Consider the following 21,339-nt stretch of genomic DNA (forward strand, 5'->3'; position numbering starts at 1 on the left):
ACTCAGGTTTGGCCCAGGTGGCATTGTGATCTGATGCATACGGTTGCAGTGCCACTTGCTCAAATTTGGCCTTGCTCAGGCCAGCCCCAGGTCATGATAGAGAGGCAGCTGGGCCAAACCTGAATAGTACTGTGGCTCTGTGCACAGGTTGCAACACCCAGAGCAGGGAGCTGAATCAGCCCTCTGGGCCACTGACACATTCTGGTGACCCCAATTTTGGGTCACAAGCCATGGATTTTGCTTCTTAAGGTTTACTGTAAAATATTACATGTGGATTTGATTTTTTTATACATTTACAGTAATTTGAAATGTTTGACAAATAACTTCACGTTATGGCATTACAAGTGATCTTTAACTTGTTACATTTTTAAAAGATGAAATGTCAACAGTAACCATAACGCATTTAAGTGTTGCTTATATACTTTTAATTTCTAATATAAAGGGGCTGGAAATGGAAACATGCCAGGACCACGACATATGCAGAAAGACAGAATGGTTAGTATTAAATTATTATTCTAACAATCAGCTTTACAAAACAGTAATATCCAGCTACACTGCTATGAAGCTTGCCCATTTTAATATATTTGACAGGAGGGAATTAGATGTCTTTGGGAGGTAGAATTATTTTTATTTGTATGATGGTCCTATTGTGCTGGGTGCTGTGTACACAAATAGGCAACCCCTACCCCAAAGAGCTTACAGTCTAAATGGATGGTAGGGGAAGTAGAGGACCGGAAAGGTGACTTACAGATCATGCAGCACGTCAGTAGCGCAGCGAGGAATAGAGCCCAGGTTTCTGACTCCCAGTCCAGTTTGGCCAGTGGACCCAAACTTCCTTTATAGAATCTTTCATATCTAGCTCACTTGAGTACAGTACAAGTTGATAGTGACAGTGATTACGGTTGTGATTTGCTGGCTGTTGTAAAATGGATTGGTACTCAGTCCACATACCAAACAGTCATACGGACCTCATTGCTGTTGGTACCAAGTGGAAATCTTGTTTGTAGTCTTAGCAAAGAGGTCAAGAATTGAAGAAACCTGGAGACAAACACAGCTTTTGAGGTAATCTCTCAAGGTTGATATTGAGACACCGCTTGCATTTCCCTTAGCCATATTATGCCTGATCGTGACTAACCATAAAACCTTGAAAAAACAGGTTTATAACTCCTTTGTAAGAGAGGTTCCTCACGCTATACTGTTGTTTTACGACAAAGACGAGAGAGTTTGAATGTTGACCATCACTTCTCAGCCCTTTGGGTAGTTACATACCTTGGTGAGAGGCACCTGAGAAACAGAAGAGGGAAGAAATAAGACAAACCTGACCAAAACATTCAAAAGTCTTTTTTCCAAATTCCTTGAAGCTTCAAGCATTGCATTTGAGTGGTGTAGTCTAGAACATAAGTCAGTTTTAGGTTGAGATGCAGCGAGGGACATGGCCATCTATACATTAGAATGTTGTTCTCCTTTGTTTGAGCTTTTTTGGTCTGACTGTTTGTACATCACATAATGCTTACACAAATGCACTAATTTTTCGGGTTTTATTTTTTTTTAAATCACCATTAAAGCAGATGCAAACTGATGTAAGAAACTGAAATTGTTTCTGTGCTGCTGGTGCTGTACATCTCAATTTTCAGTGACAGTCATTACTGTTATGCTCAAAAGTTCATTTTAATTTAAAATCTCATTTGCACAGGGGATAATAATCTTGCATGTGCTTCAAGGAATGTCAAACTTACTTTTTTGGTGGAGGGGGTGCAAAATATCTTTAAAATGTATCAGGGTAGATTTATTGTTATTCAAAGTTGTATTGGATGTTGAAGCAAACATCTTAGTCCAATATACAAATCTTTTTTTAAAAAGGTAAGAATATATTTAATGTATACTCTTTTGGATTAAAATTACAAAGTCTATCAGTCATCATGTTTCACCACCTACTATGATCATTGTCACGATCCACCAAGTGAATGGGCACCACACTGTTAAATGGACCCAAACTTTCTATCCCATGTGGGTCTGGGCTGTGTCCAGACACTGTTTCTAGATCTGGCTTCTCAAGTACATTTTTAGGATGCAGGTTCCCTGTCTGGTCCCTTTCCCTGGGATAAAGGACTCCACAGTCCAGCTGCCCTAGGCCTTGAAGCTATTACTGAGACCTCCCAAGCCTCTCCAGCTGTTTTGCATGTTCTCCCAGAATTCAGCCGAGCTGTGGGGTCTCTGGTTTACAGTTTAACCCTTGGGGAACATGTGATAGTTAAAGCAAGGAATACAGGCTTTGCAGGGAACTTCTTAAACCCATGCCCTTTACTCTTTGGCACACTAGAGCTTATAAATCTAAGGCAAAACAAAAAACGCCAGAACACAATCTCGTTCTGAGTCCTCACCATTCTGGAGAGTCCCTGGGGGATGGCAAAATCCCTCCTGCCCCCAGTCCTCCACCTGTTGTCTTTTTCTGGGGATGTAATTACTCCCTCGCTTAGAGAGCATGTCACCTTTAAAGTAGTCTGTGACACCTTTGTTCTTCTGCTCAGGATTTTCCTTGCTCTGACCCCCGGTGAGATTGCTGGGGCAGAGAGTCTTTAAAAGTAAATGTTAGTAGCAGCACAGTTCTTCTATTCAATTTTGAAGGCTGTATTTCAGCTTCTCAGGCAGTCGGTTCCTGCTACAAAATAGCTGTTCCAATCCACACTGAAGGGCTACAGTGTTAAATGCAATTCATAAACCAGAAAGAAATTCATAAATTGACATTGACTTATCCCCAGATTGTCACAGTCATCATCTTGGATCAGAATAAACTTCTTCTTTGGTGTACAGAATTGACTTATGTACCCTTGGAATTCCCTGTCTTGCCCTGATGCATTTAGTTATGGCTGGAGCGAGGACATGGGTAAAATGGTTCTTATTTTCCTTGGTAATTTTAGGTCAAATTTGGGGGCTGAAATCCTTTGATAATGTCTTTGTTAGTTGACATTCTATTTCATTTCATGCTACTGGTAAACTTTACTAGTTAGTTCTTTCTGCTTTTATCAGGAAACAAGCAGAGTTGTTCACATTATGGATTTTCAAAGAGGGAAAAACTTGAGGTACCAATTGCTGCAGCTTGTTGAGCCATTTGGAATAATTACAAATCATCTGATTCTAAACAAAATTAATGAGGTAAGTTTATTTAAATCTTTTGTTGGCATAATTAGTTCTGGGTAACATTTCACTGGTATCGGTGAACACCAGACAACTTTACAGCATTTGTGAAAGTGAGCACTCTTAGTTTACAAAGCCACTTATGTTACAAATCCTTGTTAGTTATTTAGATTGAAATTTTTTGCTTGTTCTCAGACCAGATGAGTTCTTGGAATTCTCCATGTTCCCTGGAATATACTGTGTATCATCTTATCATAGGAGGGGAACACTAAGGGGAAGGAGGGTTAATGTCTTGTCTTTTTTCCCCCTTGGCACGCAGAAATCAAATACACTGAGAGTATTCTGCAACATTATATTTAACTTGTATTTAAGTTTATAACTGATTGTTTAAAGTTATATTAACACTAATTTGTCCTGAGCATATTTGGTGTACACCTAAGTAATATGCTATATACAATTTATACCTAATTGCATAAGGGTATATATCTGTGGGGCCAGTTAATGCTACTGTAAAAAGCTTTTACTTTTGCATTTCCTGACTGCACTTTTTTAAAAGTGCATCTTCTTTTGCCAGAGAGGCACTCAACAGCACAAGCTCTTAGACAAAGTATTCACTCCTAAAAGAGTATTACTGAAATAAATGCAGAAATAAATTTTTACAATTTCAGGCATTTATTGAAATGTCCACTACTGAAGATGCCCAGGCTGCAGTGGAATATTATATGACAACACCAGCTCTAGTATTTGGCAAGCCAGTAAGAGTGCACTTGTCCCATAAGTATAAAAGAATAAAGGTAAATTCAATTTTGCATTTTAAAATCTTATTTTTAATCAATATAATATATTCAGTGTTATGACATCTTAATGTTTAGTTTTTGCATTAATTTGTTTTTAGCTATGTTTACGGGTAAGATTGTCATGGATATTTTTAGTGAACGTTACAAACTGGTCATGAGCAATAAAGAAAAATTCATGTAAGCCTGTGACCTGTCCCTGACTTTTACTAAAAATATCCATGATAAATTGGGAAGGGACTGGGCAGTTGTTGGGTGGCTGGGAAGTCTGGGGCCCCCACCACCCATGGGGGCTTAGGGGACAGGGAGACCCTGGAGCTCTCCCCAGCAGCAGAGAGGAGCTGCGGGGGTCCCCCAGACCCTGCAGCAGGGGTACCTCAACTCCCTGCCCCCCGTGGAAGGCGGCAGGACCTTGCAGCTCCCAGCCACCGGGGCTGCAGTCACAGAGGTCTTCGGAGGTCACAGATTCCGTCTCTTCTGCGACCTCCATGACAAAATTGGTGCCTTATATTTCAGTTGTAATGCATATAATAAAATTAGGAACTTAATCTTTAATATCAATGTTTGTTTGTTATATAAATGTCAGATTTTATGTAGTATTTATTTTTAAGGTTTCACAAACTCTTAATTTTAGAAACCAGAGGGGAAGCCTGACCAAAAAACTGAGCCACCAAAACCAGAACCTGGTCGCGTGATTCACCTCAGTAATTTACCTCATTCAGGATATTCTGACAATGCCGTAATCAAACTAGCTGAGCCATATGGAAAAATAAAGAATTACATACTGATGAGAATGAAAAGCCAGGTAATTCACCCTAGACACTTACATAACTGAGTTGATTCATGCATAATTAAGTGGAAAGTTGAATAGATCTGCCTGCAAGAAACCAGAGATTTTCAAGATTTTAAGTTGGGAACTTGATTAAATGGATTGTGAGAGCTCCAAAGTGGATACAGTCTGAATATCTCAAAAACTAGGTTGAAGTGTTGTTTTTGAAGTAGGGAGAAATGTTCAAGGCAGAATAAAATGTTTACATTTGATCTTGAAGATTGATACCTCTATTTTGCCATCTTTTTCTTTTCTGATTCAGTATGGATATGGAAACTACTGGAGAACATGGCAAAATATAGGAGTTGTTTCCCAGTAAACACGTCTAGTAGAAGAAGAGGAACTCATAAGCATCCTAGTCCTATGAAACTATGCAGTATTGGGTACAATATTTAATTAGCTCCTATATAGGTAAAAATCTGTGGGATCATTGCATTGATTAAAAATATTATCAAAAGCCAATCATAAGCTTCTTATGGGCAGTCTAACAAATAATTACATAGCAACAATAAAAAGCCCTTCGTTTTACTCCCTCACTCCTTCTAAAGATACTGCAGTTACCCTTGGGTTTGATTTCACAAATCTGCTTGAAAATTGCATAGTAAGCATGTATGGTAGATTAGAACATTTTCTTAATTAAATGGGTGCAAGCAAGCATGAACATACATGTGTGCATGCACAGCAAATTGTGAGCAATTGCTTCAAGGTACTTATCAGCTCTGATGGTAAATGTTGTTGTCTTCACAAGCTAACTAGCTCTGGAGGGTTTTTTTAAGGCAGTTAGATGCCAAAATACATTAACACATTTCATTTTCACTGTGCAAATTTAAAGAAGTTAAAGATCCAACAGCAATGTTAGCTGCTTATTACAAATATACTTTTTTCTGTCCCTGTTTTTCTGGCTAAGTATGTAGCTTGATGTATTACTGTTTAGTTTTTTAATTTATTAAAATGTCCCATCTCAAGACACAAGCACAAAAACAAAACTGCAAAAATTTTTATATAACACCATCCACAAACAAAAGTGTAACTCAATAACATAAAAACATACTTCCATCAACAAGCAAGAGACTCTGTAAGCAGCCTTGCACCAGGGTCACCACACTGGCTTTGGGGTAAAAAAGTAAATCAAATTCCAGAGTTGAGAGTTTTCCATTGAAAGCACCTTCTGAGGAGCCCCCCAGACTTCTAAATTTAACAGCTGTTACGTTGAGTGCTTGAGCAGATTGATTGTGAAGGAGAGGTGGTTTTCTTGGATGAGTACCCAAATCAGAGGACATTTCAGTTCCCTTAAAGAGAACTTTATATTTCCAATAGCACCTTGAATTGCAGCTAGAGTTCTCTGTTGGAACACTTGTGATATAAAGATCCTTCTGCTGATACTGCTAAGTGAAGGGAAATAAGTTTGAGTCAACTTCCAGTGTAGCAGTGTGCCATGTATTACATTAATCCGCTGAGGAAGTGAAAGAACCATGGATGCCTGTCAGAAGGTCCACAGCCAAGAGAAGTCAAAAACCTTACGGGCTACTCAGTGCTCTTCTGGGGATTCAGAAGCCTCTTAAAATGTTGCAAATGTTTTGGGCAAAGTTGGGTACCCCCTCACTAATGGGGACAAGTACCAAATCTACTTTATTCTCTAGTTGCTTTCCCCAGCCAGATAGAATCTGGTTTGAGCCATAACCAGATCACCCTCATCTCAGCTGCGTGTTAAAATTGCATAGATCCTACCCACTCAGAGTTTAATGCAAAAGCTATACCCTTTGTAAACTGATGACACTTGAGCCAAAACTGTCTCACTGTCTTCCCCAGCAAATTTATCCATGTTAAACAGAATAGATCCATCCACCATAGAGCTCTTGTGGGAGAGCAACTGTCTAACACTTCATTCCAGAAATTGTGAATGGAATGAGTCTTGAGTAGGCCTTTCAGCCCTTTATTTAGCTTTAGCACAGAATACGGTTATTGACTTGAGGGTGTTTCCTGCTTACGAACTATCATTTAATTAGATTTCAAAGAAGGGATACATTGACACTGTCTTTAAGATTACTTTCAGATCAGCTGGGCTCCTGCCGTCTAATTTCAGAACTTCTTTGCAGTGAAAATATTGCTTACTGCAAAGACTGAGTGCATCTGTGCACCTGGTTTGTGTTGCGAGTATAATGTAAAACTGGGTTGATACTCATTTTGAAACATCAAGTAGTGAAATCAAAGTTGTAGGATTTAGCCATATTCTAGTTTAAAGAACTTTGTGTAATAGCATTGTTACATACACTTCCTATAGTTTTTATATGTATTCTAATTTTTTTAGGCTTTCATAGAGATGGAAACCAGAGAGGATGCTTTGGCTATGGTTGAGCATTGTTCAAACAAAGCACTTTGGTTCCAGGGTAGATGTGTGAAGGTGGACTTGTCTGAAAAATACAAGAAGCTGGTATTAAGGGTACGTACTGTTTTAAAATGAAAACTCTAAGTTGAGATGTTTTGTTGGCCGGGGTGGGGGTGGGCGAGGGGGAGAGAGAAAGTAAGTAACAATAATTACAGGACACCTATCAAGTTTGTTTATATAAGAATGTAGCCATTTGTAAACTAAATGTTTCCAGTTCATCCTTTCCCTTTAAGTGTAGTAGCTGTCCGTATTCAGTGTTCTGATGTAGCACATCATGAAAATGGTGTGCTTGCATCACTGGCAAAAACAAGAAACTTGGTTCCCCTGGTAGATTGTTTCTGTATAAGAATGGCTATACTGGGTCAGACCTATGGTCCATTTAGCTTGTCTTCCAACAGTGGCCAATGCCAGATGCTTCAGAGGGAATGAACAGAGCAATTATCATGTGATCCATCCCCTGTTATCCAGTCCCAGCATCTGGCAGTCAGAGGCTTATATCCATCAATGGCTATTAGCCACTATGGCTGTTTTCCGCGTACTTATCTAATTTTTTTTTAACCCAGTTATATTTTTGGCCTTCACAACACCCTTTGGCAAATGAGTTCCACAGGTGAACTGTGCATTGTGTGAAGACTCCAAGTGACTAATTGCTACAGACAAATAAGGGATTCTGCTTGTTAAATTTCAGAGTAGCAGCAGTGTTAGTCTGTATCTGCAAAAAGAAAAGGAGTACTTGTGCATGCATCCGATGAAGTGAGCTGTAGCTCATGAAAGCTTATGCTCAAATAAATTTGTCAGCTCTAAGGTGCCACAAGTACTCCTTTTCTTTTTGCTTCTAAATGTTGTTTTTTTTTAAAAAAAGGGTAGCAGAAAATGAATTAGTTGAATATGATGTCTCGTTACTCCTTTTCATGTCAGAATCCTATTCAAAATGTCCTCTTAACTATTTTTTCCTCAAAATGGTCCTCTAACTTTAAAACTATCTACTCTTCCACCTGTTCCTTCTACTTCATTCTTGATTTCCTTCCTTTGATTTCCACAGTTGGAAGTTGTATTCATTATGTTGTGCTCTAAATATCTCTTTAGTACATAGAAGATTTTATTTGGGGCTTTTTTTGCATTTTAAGATAGAGTATTGAAACTTACATTTTATATTATGTTGGATGCAAGACTAAGGGGATTAATACTAACTGCAGGTGGCTTAATTTCTCATGAGTTTTTGTTCATGAAAAGGATATTTGTATAGATTCTTAAGTAATATAAACCAACTTTGCAGTAGCAATTCTTATTATTCCCAAAAAGAGAGGGACTCTAATTGGCTTACAAAATAGTGGCCTTTTCGGGCAGTGGAGTGCTTAGATAGAATTCAAATGTGTGTGGGTGTTCTTTTTTTTAACTAAGACTTTCTCCATCCGATTATAATTCTTAATATAGGAATATAAGAACTAGCACAAATCTTGATCTGAACCTTTAAATCTTGGGCTGATTGTGATAACTACCTTGCATACTCTTAGCAGGTTTTCTTTTTCTACCTGACTCCTTGCTAATTCTGTAGTACAAACTCAGCAGACCTTGCAGTCTCTATTGAAAGAGCCTCCCCCATGAGTCCTGGGCACACCTGATCCAAAGAGTGAAAGATCTGAATAAAGGAGTGGGTGGCTGACACAACAGAAATGCAAAATTCTGCAGTGGGTAGTTTCAGCATTGGTAGTGGGCCTGGGAGGACATGTATAGACTTGCAGAAAAAAGGGTTGGTGAGTAGGTTTGGTTAAAGTCCACTTTTCAAGGACTGTTACTAGAAGCTTTAATACACAGGATTCTGTAAAACATATAGCAGCAAAGTCATCTAAGAAATTTGAATTGTGAAGTTCAAAAAATGACCCATATATAATATTTGGCCATGACCCATTAATTTTATAGGACAAAGCCATTGTAGTGATTAACACTTCATCTCTATAATCAATTCAGTTTGACATTTGGGTCAAGTGTTCGGTAACAGTTTTTTTGTTAAATTTGGAATTTGGTTATTTTTCCAAAACTCTTATACAGGAAGCACTGACAAATTTCTGAACATTTACATGACTAATATACGTTTAAATGTTGTCCTGGAAGTGCACCTATTCAAGAACACATTTGTATGCACTGAGCTTTTTTCAGTAAATGTAATTTAAGGCTGCAATGTGTAATTTAAAAAAAAATTCACATTAATTCCTAAAAGTTCTTAAAGTCTGCTCTGAATAGAGGATAGGATTAAATGAAACTCGTTCATCTAAATACCTTATTGGAGCTGTAAAAATCAGCTTGACAAGGCTTTTCCCCTTAATTTCTCTGATTGCATATCCTGCCTCTCTGTTTTGCAGATAGGGTACATGAAGAAGCGCCAAATCTTTCTTTCCATTATATTGCATGTGTGTATTTTGTGGGTGGAGGGAAGAATATAAACAGCTACTGGCTATACATGTGCAAGGGCTAATGCAGAGTTTTGAGGCACTGGATGGCAAGGATCAAGCTGTTCATAACTGAGCACTTCAAAATGAATAATTTGTGTAAAATCTGACTAATAGAGATGGTGGCTTTGTTTATCCGCCCTGCACTGCACTTCCTGCGGTGTAATGGATTGTGCCAAGTTCATATAGGTAACCAATACAATAACAGATTTCCAGTGTTAATACCACATTCAAGTGTCAGTTTATAATTCTGGACTTCTACCTGCAGCTTTTAAAAGGAAAGACTTGATTGCACAGAAAGGCAGTTTTGAAAAAATAAGTTTTGGTATGTCTACACTGCAAAAAAAACAAAACAACCAAAACAAAAAACCTCAGCCTCAACAGCGAGTCTGAGCATTACTGAGTTGAGTTCGCAGGACTCGTGCTACAAGGCTGTACACAGCAGTGTAGATGTTCCTGCTTGGGCTCTGAGACCCTCCCACTCACCATTTCAGAGCCTAAGTAGGAACTGCTATTTTTAGCTCCATAGCACAAGCCTAAGTCAGCTGACCCAGGCTCTGAAACTCACTGCCGTGGTTTTGGTTTTGGTTTGTTCGTTTTGGTTTGGTTTGTTGCAGTGCAGACGTATCCTTTAAAAGAAGGGGAAGAAAATAGACCAAAGGTGTGGACAGTGGGGAGGGAATGTTGCTCCTAAAAGGAAAGTAATGTTGCAGTTCTTAAGCCTTTAAGCCATCTGTTTGGCAACTATTAGGACTACTTAATTAATATAACAGCACCTCTGGTGCTAGGGAGAGCCACCACTGGAGTGTTCTCCAGAATGTCTTGAAGAAAGGTGAAGACATCGAACATGGCCAGTGGAATTGAGCAGCCAAGGTGCAATTCATGCTCTGAATGAATCCTGTAACAACTGTGTGTTAATACATAATATACCTGCTATACCTTATGAAAGCTTTTTTTATTTTTTAGATTCCCAACAAAGGAGTTGAACTATTGAAAAAAGATAAAGCTAGGTAATGTTGTCTTTAAATATAATTTATTAAAAATCCTGAATTGAAATAGTTAAACTAAAACATAATGAAGATAAATGTTTTTCTCCCCTACAGAAAGAGAACGTATTCTCCAGATAGTAAAGACTCTCCAAGTGATAAAAAATCTAAGACTGATGGAACTCAGAAAACTGAAAGCGGCAGTGCTGAAGATAAAGATAAAGAGGAGAAACAGGATGATGATGCTGAGAAATCAGCTGCAAAAGGCAGTGAACAGGCAGACCAAGAGGAACCTAGTTTACTTCTTGAATCTGAAGATGAGCTGCTAGTAGATGAGGAAGAAGCAGCAGCATTGCTAGAAAGTGGCAGCTCAGCAGGAGATGATGCTGATGTTGCTAATTTAGGTGATGTGGCTGCTGAAGAAAAAAAGGATACAGCAGATGACACTACCACAAAAACTGAAGGAAATGTTGGCGTGCCCCCAGCAGCAAAGAAAAAACTTAAAAAGGTAATCCGACGGCATGGTGTATGGATAGGGAGCAACCTTATCTGTTTAATTTGTGCTCCTCCACATAGTTCCAATTCTTTTGTGCAGGACTTTAAAACAAACACCCACTCCTACTTTTCTGGAAAGAAACAATTTGTGTTTGGCTTTTCTGTGAAGAAAATACAGTACCTCAAAGAATGTGATGCTGATTTGAGATCAGGTATTCAAAGTAGGGTGGATAAAAATTTTTAAAAAAATTCTTATTTTAATACATTTTTCTTTTAAATCCATTTGGCATGATAACCTATATTAAGTTGTAAACATAGTATAATTAGAACTACAATTTTGTCTTGGGAAGGGTCACAGAAATTTTGAATTTGAATAAGGTCTGTGAAACTGAACAGCACTGCGACCTGGTATACAGGGTAGCAGTTCCAGTCAGGTTTGGCCCATCCGCCTCTCCATCTCCATTCACAGAAGAGTGGACAGGCCAAACCTGAGTGGTGCTGCAGCCACAGGTGCCAGGTTGCAGCAACCCAGAGTGAGGAGCGGGGCCAGCCCTGTGGGACAAGAGCAACCACTGGAGAGGGTGTGCGACGCAGGCTCGCCCTCCAAACCTGCCCACCTCTCCAGGTCTCATCTTTCAAAATTCCTTGACCTTTCTGTGACTTGTCTTCTCTCTTTCCCCCCCTCCCCACACCCCCATCTATACTATGACATTTACTAAAAAATTCCATGCCAGAATCGTAGCCTTAAATATAACCTATTAAAATAATATTATATAAAATTCCAAGCAGGCCATGTTTGCTGCCAAACTTTCAAAGTCAAACCACTGAACTGGTAGGAGTCACTGGCTAAGTGTTGGAACTAGAGTTTGAAGAGCTAAAACCAGTTTTTAAAAGTAGTAAACTCTTCTGCAGGTGCAGAGAGAATATTTTCTTCATTTCAGTTAAATGACTAGTTCAGTCAGAGTTGAGAAACAAGACTGAGAGTTGTAAAAGCAGGAAAGCTTGTTTTCCCATTTCCAATCTATGGAGAGAAAGAGAGATGTGAGGCTGAGATCTAGTCCTAAAAACTTGCAGGACATGGTGATTAGAAGCAATCCGTTTATCTCACTAACTATATAATACTACTTTTGTTTAGTAGATCAGTTAGTTTTAAATGTGCTTTGATTTTTTTCCTTGTTTCCAGTACAGTTAAGGCACTTTTATTTAACTAATAAACAAAAAAATTAATTGTTTTTGTGCAATTTTAATTGAAATATAGCTTGACAAAATCCCAAGTAAAATGAATCATCTAGTTCTATGGGGTTCTTGGGAGGTGGATGGGCGCAGGCCCACCCGTGGCTAAAGGACCCTTCCGCAGCCTGTGGGAAGGATCCACTGAGCCCGGGACTCAAATAATTATGGGGGACAACAGAAAAAAATAACACTGATAGCTGTGAAGGTGAAAGCGTCAAAAAAGGGAACCTGAAGGGGACACCGAGCAGAGAACCGCAGACAGCTCCCACTTCTTCTCGAAGGTGTCAAGGGAGCCAGCAGATGCTGCCCAGAGGAACTTTGCCTGGATGCGTGAACGGAGGGTGGATCAGAAATAGGCCTCACAGTCACAGAGAACCCCCTCAGCCAACATCCTCTCCCTGGTGGTGTAGATGGCCACTTTGGCCATTGCTAGGAGGAGGTTGACGAGGAGGCTCCACGACTTTGTGGTGCCATGGATAGGGTGTGCATATATGAGAAGGTGGGGGGAGAAATGCAGCCAGAAACATAACAGTAAGTCTAGGAGGAGCCAGAAAAGGGGCTGCAACCTGGCACACTCAAGGTAAACCTGTGCCAGGATCTCCCTCAGGCCGCAAAAGGGACAGGCATTGGGGATGGGGATGAACTGCGCTAGGTAAATGCCCATGCTCACGGCTCCGTGAAGGAGCCGCCAACCAAAATACCTGGCGGGCTGTGGGACTAAGGTGGGCTAGCCTATATCCCACCTTAGTCCCACAGCCCGCCAGGTATATTGGTTGGTGGCTCCTTCACGGAGCAATAGGTTCCACCACTTAGTATTGGGGCACAAGGATGAGGAAATGGAGAGTATGGAGCCATGAGCATGTACAGGTGTGCCTGTGGCGCAGTTCAAAAGCGAACCGGCTACAGGTCGTGCAGCCGGCTCACGGTGGGTGGGTGGGACGGCCGGGCAGAGGCTCATGAGGCAAGGGCCCTATAAAGAGATCCAGAGGGCCTGGGGTGTAGGGTGGGTGGGGAGCACCCTGCTACAGGACCCACTCAAGGTAAACCTGAGAGATGGACGACAAGGCTGCCGTAACCTCCTGAAGTACATGCTCAGGAGTTAAAAGGGTGGAGAGCACCATGCGCTGAATGAGCGCAAAGGGGACCCACCCAGTCTCCCTGGTCGTTATCTAGGAGGTCTCAGATCCTGGTGACTCCTGCCAGGACCAACCTCTGGTGCACCGATAGGGACTCCACCACCTGCACATACTAATCATCTAGTAAATAGGAAACGCGTCAGTTACCATTTTCTAACAAAAAAAAATAAAAATTAAGAATCTGAATAAATGTGTTAAGCTATATAATTGCTTAAGTAAATGTTTATAGATATAGCGTAGCTTCCTGGTTAGCAGAAAGTTCCAAATTATACCAACCAATGAGAAACAACCTTTCTTCAGGAAAATAACTAAAATACAAAACATGACTAAAATTGATTTGCATCAAGATTTCTTGCTTATCAGTTTAAATCATTATTAAAATCGCTTAAATTTAAAACTGTCCACCCTGATTTAGAGAACACTGTTTATCCTTTATTCGAACATGCTGTAACTTTTGGTTTCCCCACCTCATTTGCGTGGTGGCTTTCTGTGCCCCTGTTGACTGCTATCAGTATCTCAGTGGTACATTTTAGGAGATTGCTTCAACTCAGTGCTCCAGCATAGGAACAATTTTCTCTCCAGCTGCTTCATGAGTTTAGAAGGTTGTCTGTCTGCCCTTCGAGGGCAGACTTTAGTGACCATGCTAAAAATAAGGTTTATTAAGAATAGTGTGTTGGATATAAACAAAAGAAATAGTATGTATAACCTAGCTAGCTTGTAGCTTCAGTAAAAAGCTAGGTAGGTACATCTTGGATTATTTATAGTAAGGTAAGCCTTGCATTTCTAATCAGCACTTTATTCATTTCTCCCCTCAGACCTTTTCAGGTTTTTTAATTTGTACCTTCAGGTACCCTTGAAATTTAGGATCCAGTGGGAATGTCTTCCAGATTGTAAATATCTTTAAATTACTTTGTTGCAGAGAAACAAAAGATAAAATTTATTTTTTTTAAATTACCATTCTAAAATTGCAACTGTTTTTAATCTGAATAATTTATAAATTACTGCAGTGAAGGAATCAATGTAATCCAGTGAAGCAAGTGCAAAAAGCTGAAAACTAAAGGCCAGGTGGAAACCTGGCAAAATAAAATATTTTTCAAATGGAGGCTAAAATACTTCAAAATAAAATAAGTATTCTACAAATCAAGCAAAAAATAAGCAATTTGATATACCCATTCATGTGATTTGAACAGTGTTTCTGAAGAATATAGGTAGCTTTGGGGGCAGGAAATACAGGGTTCTTCCAAAAAAAAAAAAAAGTTAAAAGGTTTTTTTTTTCTTTTGTAACTTAAAAAATAAGAGAAATTATACTTTTATGCATGTAAATTAACAGTTGTAGACATGAAAAACCTTTGTCTCTCAACAGCGATATGTGGGTGGCTTCCCCCAGAGCATGGAAGGTTTTGTCACTCTAGATGAGGTTGGTGATGAAGAAGACTCAGATCATCAGAAACTGCGTAAATCGGGGATGGCAGTTAAATCTGCTGGGAAAAATGATGATAGTTTGGCTGAAATTAAGGTAGACAAGATGGAGGAACCAGAGCAGGAAAATGAGACCTTGGAAAATGGAACCAAAACTGAGGAGAATATGAAGATAGAAACTGTTGAAGTTTCTGACAACACAGCAACCCAGGATACGGAGAAAAATACAAATGAAAATACAGATGCACAGGATGAACAGGAAACAAAAAGCATCCAGGAGAAATCTGTTGTTCCAGACGAATATAGAATTGGACCGTATCAGCCAAATGTTCCTGTTGGTAAGAATTTTCCCATCTCTTTTCAAATGCTGCTTTTTGGGGGGGGGCTTTATGGTAACATTTTCATTTAATTAACTTTATTTTTTGCAGTGCACACTGGCTCTTAGGTCTGGTCTACACTATAGGCCTATTTCTGTATAACCGTATCGCTCAGGGGTGTAGTTATACCGGCCTAACCCCCAGTGTAGACAGCACTGTGTCAGCAGGTGAGCTGCTCTCACCGACATAGCTACCTCCTCTTCGGGGAGGTGGATTAACTACACCAATGGGAGAACTCTCTCCTTTCGGCATAAAGCATCATTAAAGCGCTACAGCAGTGCAGCTGCATTTTAAGTGTAGATTTGCCAGTAGACATTGAAGTAAGGTCAAAGATTGCCATTTCATTTTAGAACTTCACACTCTCTTTCTATGATCATCTCTGGTCCCTTTTACTCTTCCCATGCAGTCTTTGACAATGGCTTCTCTCCAGCCTGGAATTATGATGAAAGAGACCTATTATGACAGCACAAAATATCTTTCAGAAGTGATGAGTTACTTTAGATTGATATATGAAATCATGTATTTGTCATCATGACATGGGTAATGTGCAGTAGATATACTAGTATTGAAATTAACGCTATGTATTGTAACTAAAACCATTGCATACCTTTCTGAAAAGGGAACCAATAGAACTGCCATGTTTTAATCCAAAAACATGCTAAAGGCAAGTGTGTACATATTTAATTACAGATTCTGGTTTGAACAAATAAAAACAAGGATATTTAAAGTAAAGCAGCTGTTCAGTGCAAATTGAGTTGTTACTGTAAGATTCACTTAGTGAGCAGTGTATTTGAGGTTTTAAAAATTACTCTAATTCATTCTATTAGTTACTTTATGGTCTTTACTTCTCTAGGTGTGAATTATGTGGTACCCAAAACAGGGTTTTATTGCAAACTGTGTTCCTTGTTTTACACAAATGAAGATGTTGCAAAAAAGACCCATTGCAGCAGCCTTCCACATTATCAAAAGTTGAAGGTAAGGTAAAACTGTCCATTTTAAGTGAAGTGATTCTTTGTTGGGAAGGAGTAAGGAATAGATTTGTTGGGGCTTCATTAAAAGGAAAAAACAAATTCATCCAGTTAGAACACTGGATTATCCAAACATGCTTAAGAGCTGTTGCTTCATATCACAGTAATTTTAGTTGTTTTAAATTAATCCTCTCCAGGGTTGCCTCTGTTCAAATTTGAATGCGTAATGAACAAGTCAAATATGGGACCCTATGATTCTCTATGAATTGAGAATATATAGGACTTTTTGATTGCAGTAGAGGTAAGCTTTAGAATAGTTTTGAAGAAGGAATAAAAGGTGACTGAATCTTGTCCCTACAGTTCCTTTGAGGGTGGCTTACGACCAAAAACTGCAAGAGCAAAGCTAGAGGGGTTTTTTTGGTTGGTTTTTTTTAAATAGTGCTCTGAACCCCATGCATATTTTGAAGTTGATATATCTAACTTTTGATTTTATGGGCATGTATTAGAGTTCCTGACTGAGTGAAATGTTGTGCAATAACACATGTGTTTATGCTGTCATTAGTGCTGCTTGTGTACTATGAGCTGCTCTTTGACATTGTACACTTTGTGTGTCGGGGGGAGGATGGGGTGCTCCTAACACAATAAGTAATTACCACCATTATTAAAACACAGTAAGTCTTCACATTAATTATTCCAAGCTTCTGCATTTAGTTGATTTCACTTCAGTTCATTGCCAAGCTGTATATAAGTTCCTTCTGTCCTATAGGAAGGAAGCAGGCACATGTCTGAGAGTTACCAGTGGAGGGGATGCATCTATGGGAGTGGGAATGCCTCAAACTAGCCCAGGAACTGAAAGGGGGCAAGTGGTAGAGAGAACACAAGGGCAACTAGATTGTGAGCTTGTCTTCCTGTATAGTGCAGCTGTGCCACTACAGTGCTGCTATACATGAAGATGCTTCTACACTGGCAGGAGAGAGTCTCCTGTTGGCATAGTTAATCTACCTCCCCAAAAAGTGGTAGCTGTGTTGGCGGGAGAAGGTCTTGCATTGACCTAGCACTGTCTACTTTGGGAGGGGTTTAAGTTGGTATAACTACATTGCTTGGGGTCTGTAGTATAGACCTGGCCTTTATCATGAAGCCTCTGCAAAGGAGGAATAGCCACAGCATCAGCAAGGAGGGAGTAGATGAGAGAATCCAGGGAGCAATCCAAATCTTAGGGTAGAAAACCACCTCATCCATAGCTTTGTGCAGTTAAGTACATAATGATGGGACACTGAAGTATTGATACTTGTATAAGAGAAAAACAAATCCAGTGACTTGTTGAATAGTCTTATCAGAATTTTATCTCTCTAATTTTACAGGTAAAATTAACCATTTAATTTGCTTTCTCTGCCACACACAGCCAGTAACCTTTAGCTTCATTTGAGCTTGATTATTTCTAAATGATAAAGTATTGAAAAGAAAGCAACACTTGCATAAGTATAATGCCCCCTCTCTATCTTGGATCATACATCTAGTTTCATTATCTTCATAATGGCAAAGGTGGATAAAGATGATAAAACTTGACAGTGATATAGTGCTTTGCTTGTTCAAAGTGCTCCACAAAGCACTAATTCTCACAGCAACCCCTGTGAGGTAGGTAAATATGTATTCTCCCCATTTTACAGATGGGTAAATTGAGACACAGGATAAGTGACTGCCAAGGTCATATGTGAATCAGTGTCAGAACAGGGGATGGAAACCATTTTTTCTGACTCCAGTTCTCTGCTGTCGCAGATTAGACTGACTCTCAAGTACAGTAGATATCTGTGCATGGACTGGGTAAATGTTCATGAAGACTCTGATGTATGACACAGGTAGAAAGTAAATTTTACTTGTTGATTTGTTCAGAGCTTCAGGCGGCTGGAAAATGCAGTACTTTTAAAGGAGCTCTAGCAGTTTTCATTTCAGTGGATCAGTTATGTATCTGGTACACTAGAAGAGCACCAGGCATATTTTGCCCAGTGCCAGGCTTATTTGGCAGTTGCGTAGTTAATAAATTGTATGACATATTAGTATGTCATACATTTAAGTTCACAAATCTGACAACCTTTAAAATGGTTTTATACTTAGAATTATGGTCTTATTTAGTTCATTTAATTAATCCCTAATCAGGTTGGCTTTGTTGTAATTCATTCTTTTTTGTTGTTACAGAAAATTCTGGATAAAATGGCAGAAGATCATAGACAAAAGAAAGAGGCTTAAGTGCAAAAAAACTTGATTCAAGGAAAGTGGTTTTGTTTTTAATGTTAACCTTTTTTAAATGCAGTACAAATAGTAGATGGAAAATACTATACTCTTTTGTTTTAGTGAAATACAGTAGGCGTATAGCTCTGTTCATGTGTTAAATGTTATAACATAAATGAAGCTAATAGAAATTTTTTGTTCATGGAAAATATGGGAATGGCAACAGAAGAAAGTTTTCTTTCAATTGATATTTCAAGCTACTATAGAAACTATTGCACCACTATGAAAGCTCATGTACAAAAAGCAAACTTTATATAAACCTACTGTTTTCCGGCTTCGAAGTTATCCTTCAATTTTGATTCCATTCTTCAATAAAAAATAAAACGTGGTATTGTATTTTTATTGCTTTCATCTAGAACATTCCAGATTTCATTCTGAGCCTAGCATATATTTAATTTGGAGTGTGAGATTGTCGTTGCATTTCACTGTGGAAAGTCTTTAAATGTAAAGGTTGCATTTTTAAAATGTTGGATGCAGTTTCTTTTAATGTCATTGCTGTTATCTAGATAATAAGAAAATTAGTAAGTAGTCAGCTTAAAAATTTTGTGATTCTTTTCTAAGTTCTTGATAGGTTTTTTCCCCTGTTCTATTATTCAGCGTACTTTTTAGTGAAATGTAAAGTCCTATTCTTCTCTGACCAGTATTATTTTCTTGACCTCTTACTGCTTGCTACTTGAATCCTGTAGCTGTCATACATCTCTGATATAAGCAAAAGCAGCATTTGAGTCCTGAAATGTAAAAAAATAAGTATCTTTATATTCTTCATATGTAATTTTTCATACCTGCATTTTAAAACTGGTTTGATCAAATTCCTAGAACTGTGCTATTAATGTACCTGCACATGTGACATGTGATCAGGAATTTGCATGTATAATCTGTGTTTATCTGTAGTCTTTCTGATTATATACTGCTTATTTGTGGGTTCAGGTTACTAAAGTGATTTACCAATAAACAAACCTAGGCAACAGTAATTTGTTTTTGTTTGGCATGTTAAGCAATGTGTTTACTGCAGTTGAGACCAGTGTGTTCATGGTATCTGATTAACTCATAACCTTTAGTGAATGTTTTTAATTTTGCTTGTTTAACAGTTTGTGTGATTTAGTAGCTCATTATGCTACCCCCCTTCCTAATGCACGCACACTGCACCGCAATGAATTAAAATGCCACTTAATGAAATGGTTCTAGGCGCTTCTGCGAGTGAATTTATTATTCCTCTTGGAAGTAATACATTTGCATTAATGCTAAGATTCAAACTCCTTTAGATTTTCATGAATGAAGATCATTAAGAATGGCTGAAATGTAAAGAGTAACTCTTTGGACTTTTTTGTCCCTTGGCATTGGGTGCAACTTGTTTTCTGAGAGAATTATGATGTTTGGGTAAAGTGAGAATTTGAATTGATACTGTATGCAGCTTTCTGAACATCAGCAAGATATGAGGGTGAAATGCTGCTTGGCTTTGGGTGCACAAATCTTCATTAAATAGCACAGCCTAAAATGCTGTCAAAACAAAATTAAATTGTAATTTGCAATAATTCATTTTTCCATATTTCCTTTTCAGTAAGCAAGCTGTTGTGACATTCTTTGCTTTGCACTTAGTCTTTTTAATTAAATAGTTAATTGCTGATTGTTAAATGGATAAACATAGAGTAAAATACAACTATATACAATACACTTTGAACACCAATTCTGCCAGTAGGCCGTACCCTTAAAAAGAGAAGAGTAAGTCCCTGAATAAGACTTGCTATATAAATCCTATAATAGTTGCATTGATTTAGTTAATATAGACGCTATCCTGCCATTAGTGCAAAAGGCAACAGATGAATGGGAGATGGTTCCAGGAGTGCATTAATTGACAAGTTGGAGGATGTAATGGATTTGACTTTTCCCACACACTGGCTGCCAAAAATAAGTTTAATCTGTTTCTTAATAGATTTTGGAGGGGGTGTGGAGAAAGTTGCCTTTGGGGGAGGAGAGACCTGGTTCCTAACAGCATATATAGTTGACTGATCCATTTAAATGCTCCCAAAGCTGTTTAAAAAAACAAAACAAAACCCCCTTCAGTTTAGCCATTTAGGCATCTTATAGCAGCCCTCCTAAATACCAGACAGTTTAGTGATTTAATATCCACTGTTCTCTCAATGAAGTGGTAAATATAGAAGGTGTATTATTACAGTAGGGATTAAACAAGTAATATATTGAATGGTCTACAGGTGTTGAGCATAAAGGAATCTTTAGAGAATTAAAGACCACAGTGTTGTCTTAAGGTGACATAGTCCAGAGATCAGCTATTCTAGAAATGCTGTACACTGTGACCCAGATTTCAAGGGTATTTAGGCACCTAAAGATTCAGAGAAGCATCTAATCTGTCTAGGTGTTTTTGAAAATCCAATGAGGTGCTCTCTGAATCATTAGGTGCCTAAAGATATTTGAAAATTCAGCCCTATGTCCTTTATAGCTGCCTTACCTACCTTATACACCTGTTCCTCCTTTGGAGGATATAGTACAGAATTTTTGAAAATAACTGTTACTAACTACTGATAACTCAAACCTACTCCAATCATTGATAAGGGCAGCACCTTCTACCTACACTGAGTTCGAGTGGATGCATGCATTGTATGGTTTCTTAATAATCAATATAGTAGTATAAAAAAGGAAGCAAATTGTCCATCTGACAACCCCTTCCCTCAAAATAATCCAATCCTGGGGACATATATCAAGAACATTCTCATATTGCAATGTACAGACATATGCCAGGTGTCTTGGGGATTTTTACGTAACTATCACCTTGATTTGCTCCCAAAGGCAAATTCGGAGCCAACAGAGCATTGTGGGAACGATTTTTCAGATC

At 38.7% G+C, this 21,339-nt stretch overlaps 1 protein-coding gene across 5 annotated transcripts in view; it reads left to right on the plus strand.

The window, feature by feature from the left end:
- MATR3 (matrin 3) overlaps positions 1–19,462 on the plus strand; it is a 44,439-nt gene extending 24,977 nt beyond the window's left edge. For 4 of the 5 annotated variants that reach the window (XM_073356009.1, XM_073356011.1, XM_073356013.1 and 1 more), the window contains 10 exons: positions 443–495; positions 3,028–3,153; positions 3,804–3,929; positions 4,564–4,734; positions 7,067–7,198; positions 10,558–10,601; positions 10,695–11,085; positions 14,805–15,198; positions 16,091–16,212; positions 18,399–19,462. In XM_073356009.1, coding sequence (XP_073212110.1) covers positions 443–495; positions 3,028–3,153; positions 3,804–3,929; positions 4,564–4,734; positions 7,067–7,198; positions 10,558–10,601; positions 10,695–11,085; positions 14,805–15,198; positions 16,091–16,212; positions 18,399–18,449 — 1,610 coding nt within the window. In that variant the 3' untranslated portion in view covers positions 18,450–19,462. The remainder of the gene's footprint in view (positions 1–442; positions 496–3,027; positions 3,154–3,803; positions 3,930–4,563; positions 4,735–7,066; positions 7,199–10,557; positions 10,602–10,694; positions 11,086–14,804; positions 15,199–16,090; positions 16,213–18,398) is intronic. The other variant, XM_073356012.1, reaches the window with a different exon arrangement.
- Positions 19,463–21,339: the final 1,877 nt, after the last annotated feature.

This window comes from Lepidochelys kempii, chromosome 8 (assembly GCF_965140265.1).
Source record: "Lepidochelys kempii isolate rLepKem1 chromosome 8, rLepKem1.hap2, whole genome shotgun sequence".
NCBI classification, from domain to species: Eukaryota; Metazoa; Chordata; order Testudines; family Cheloniidae; genus Lepidochelys; species Lepidochelys kempii.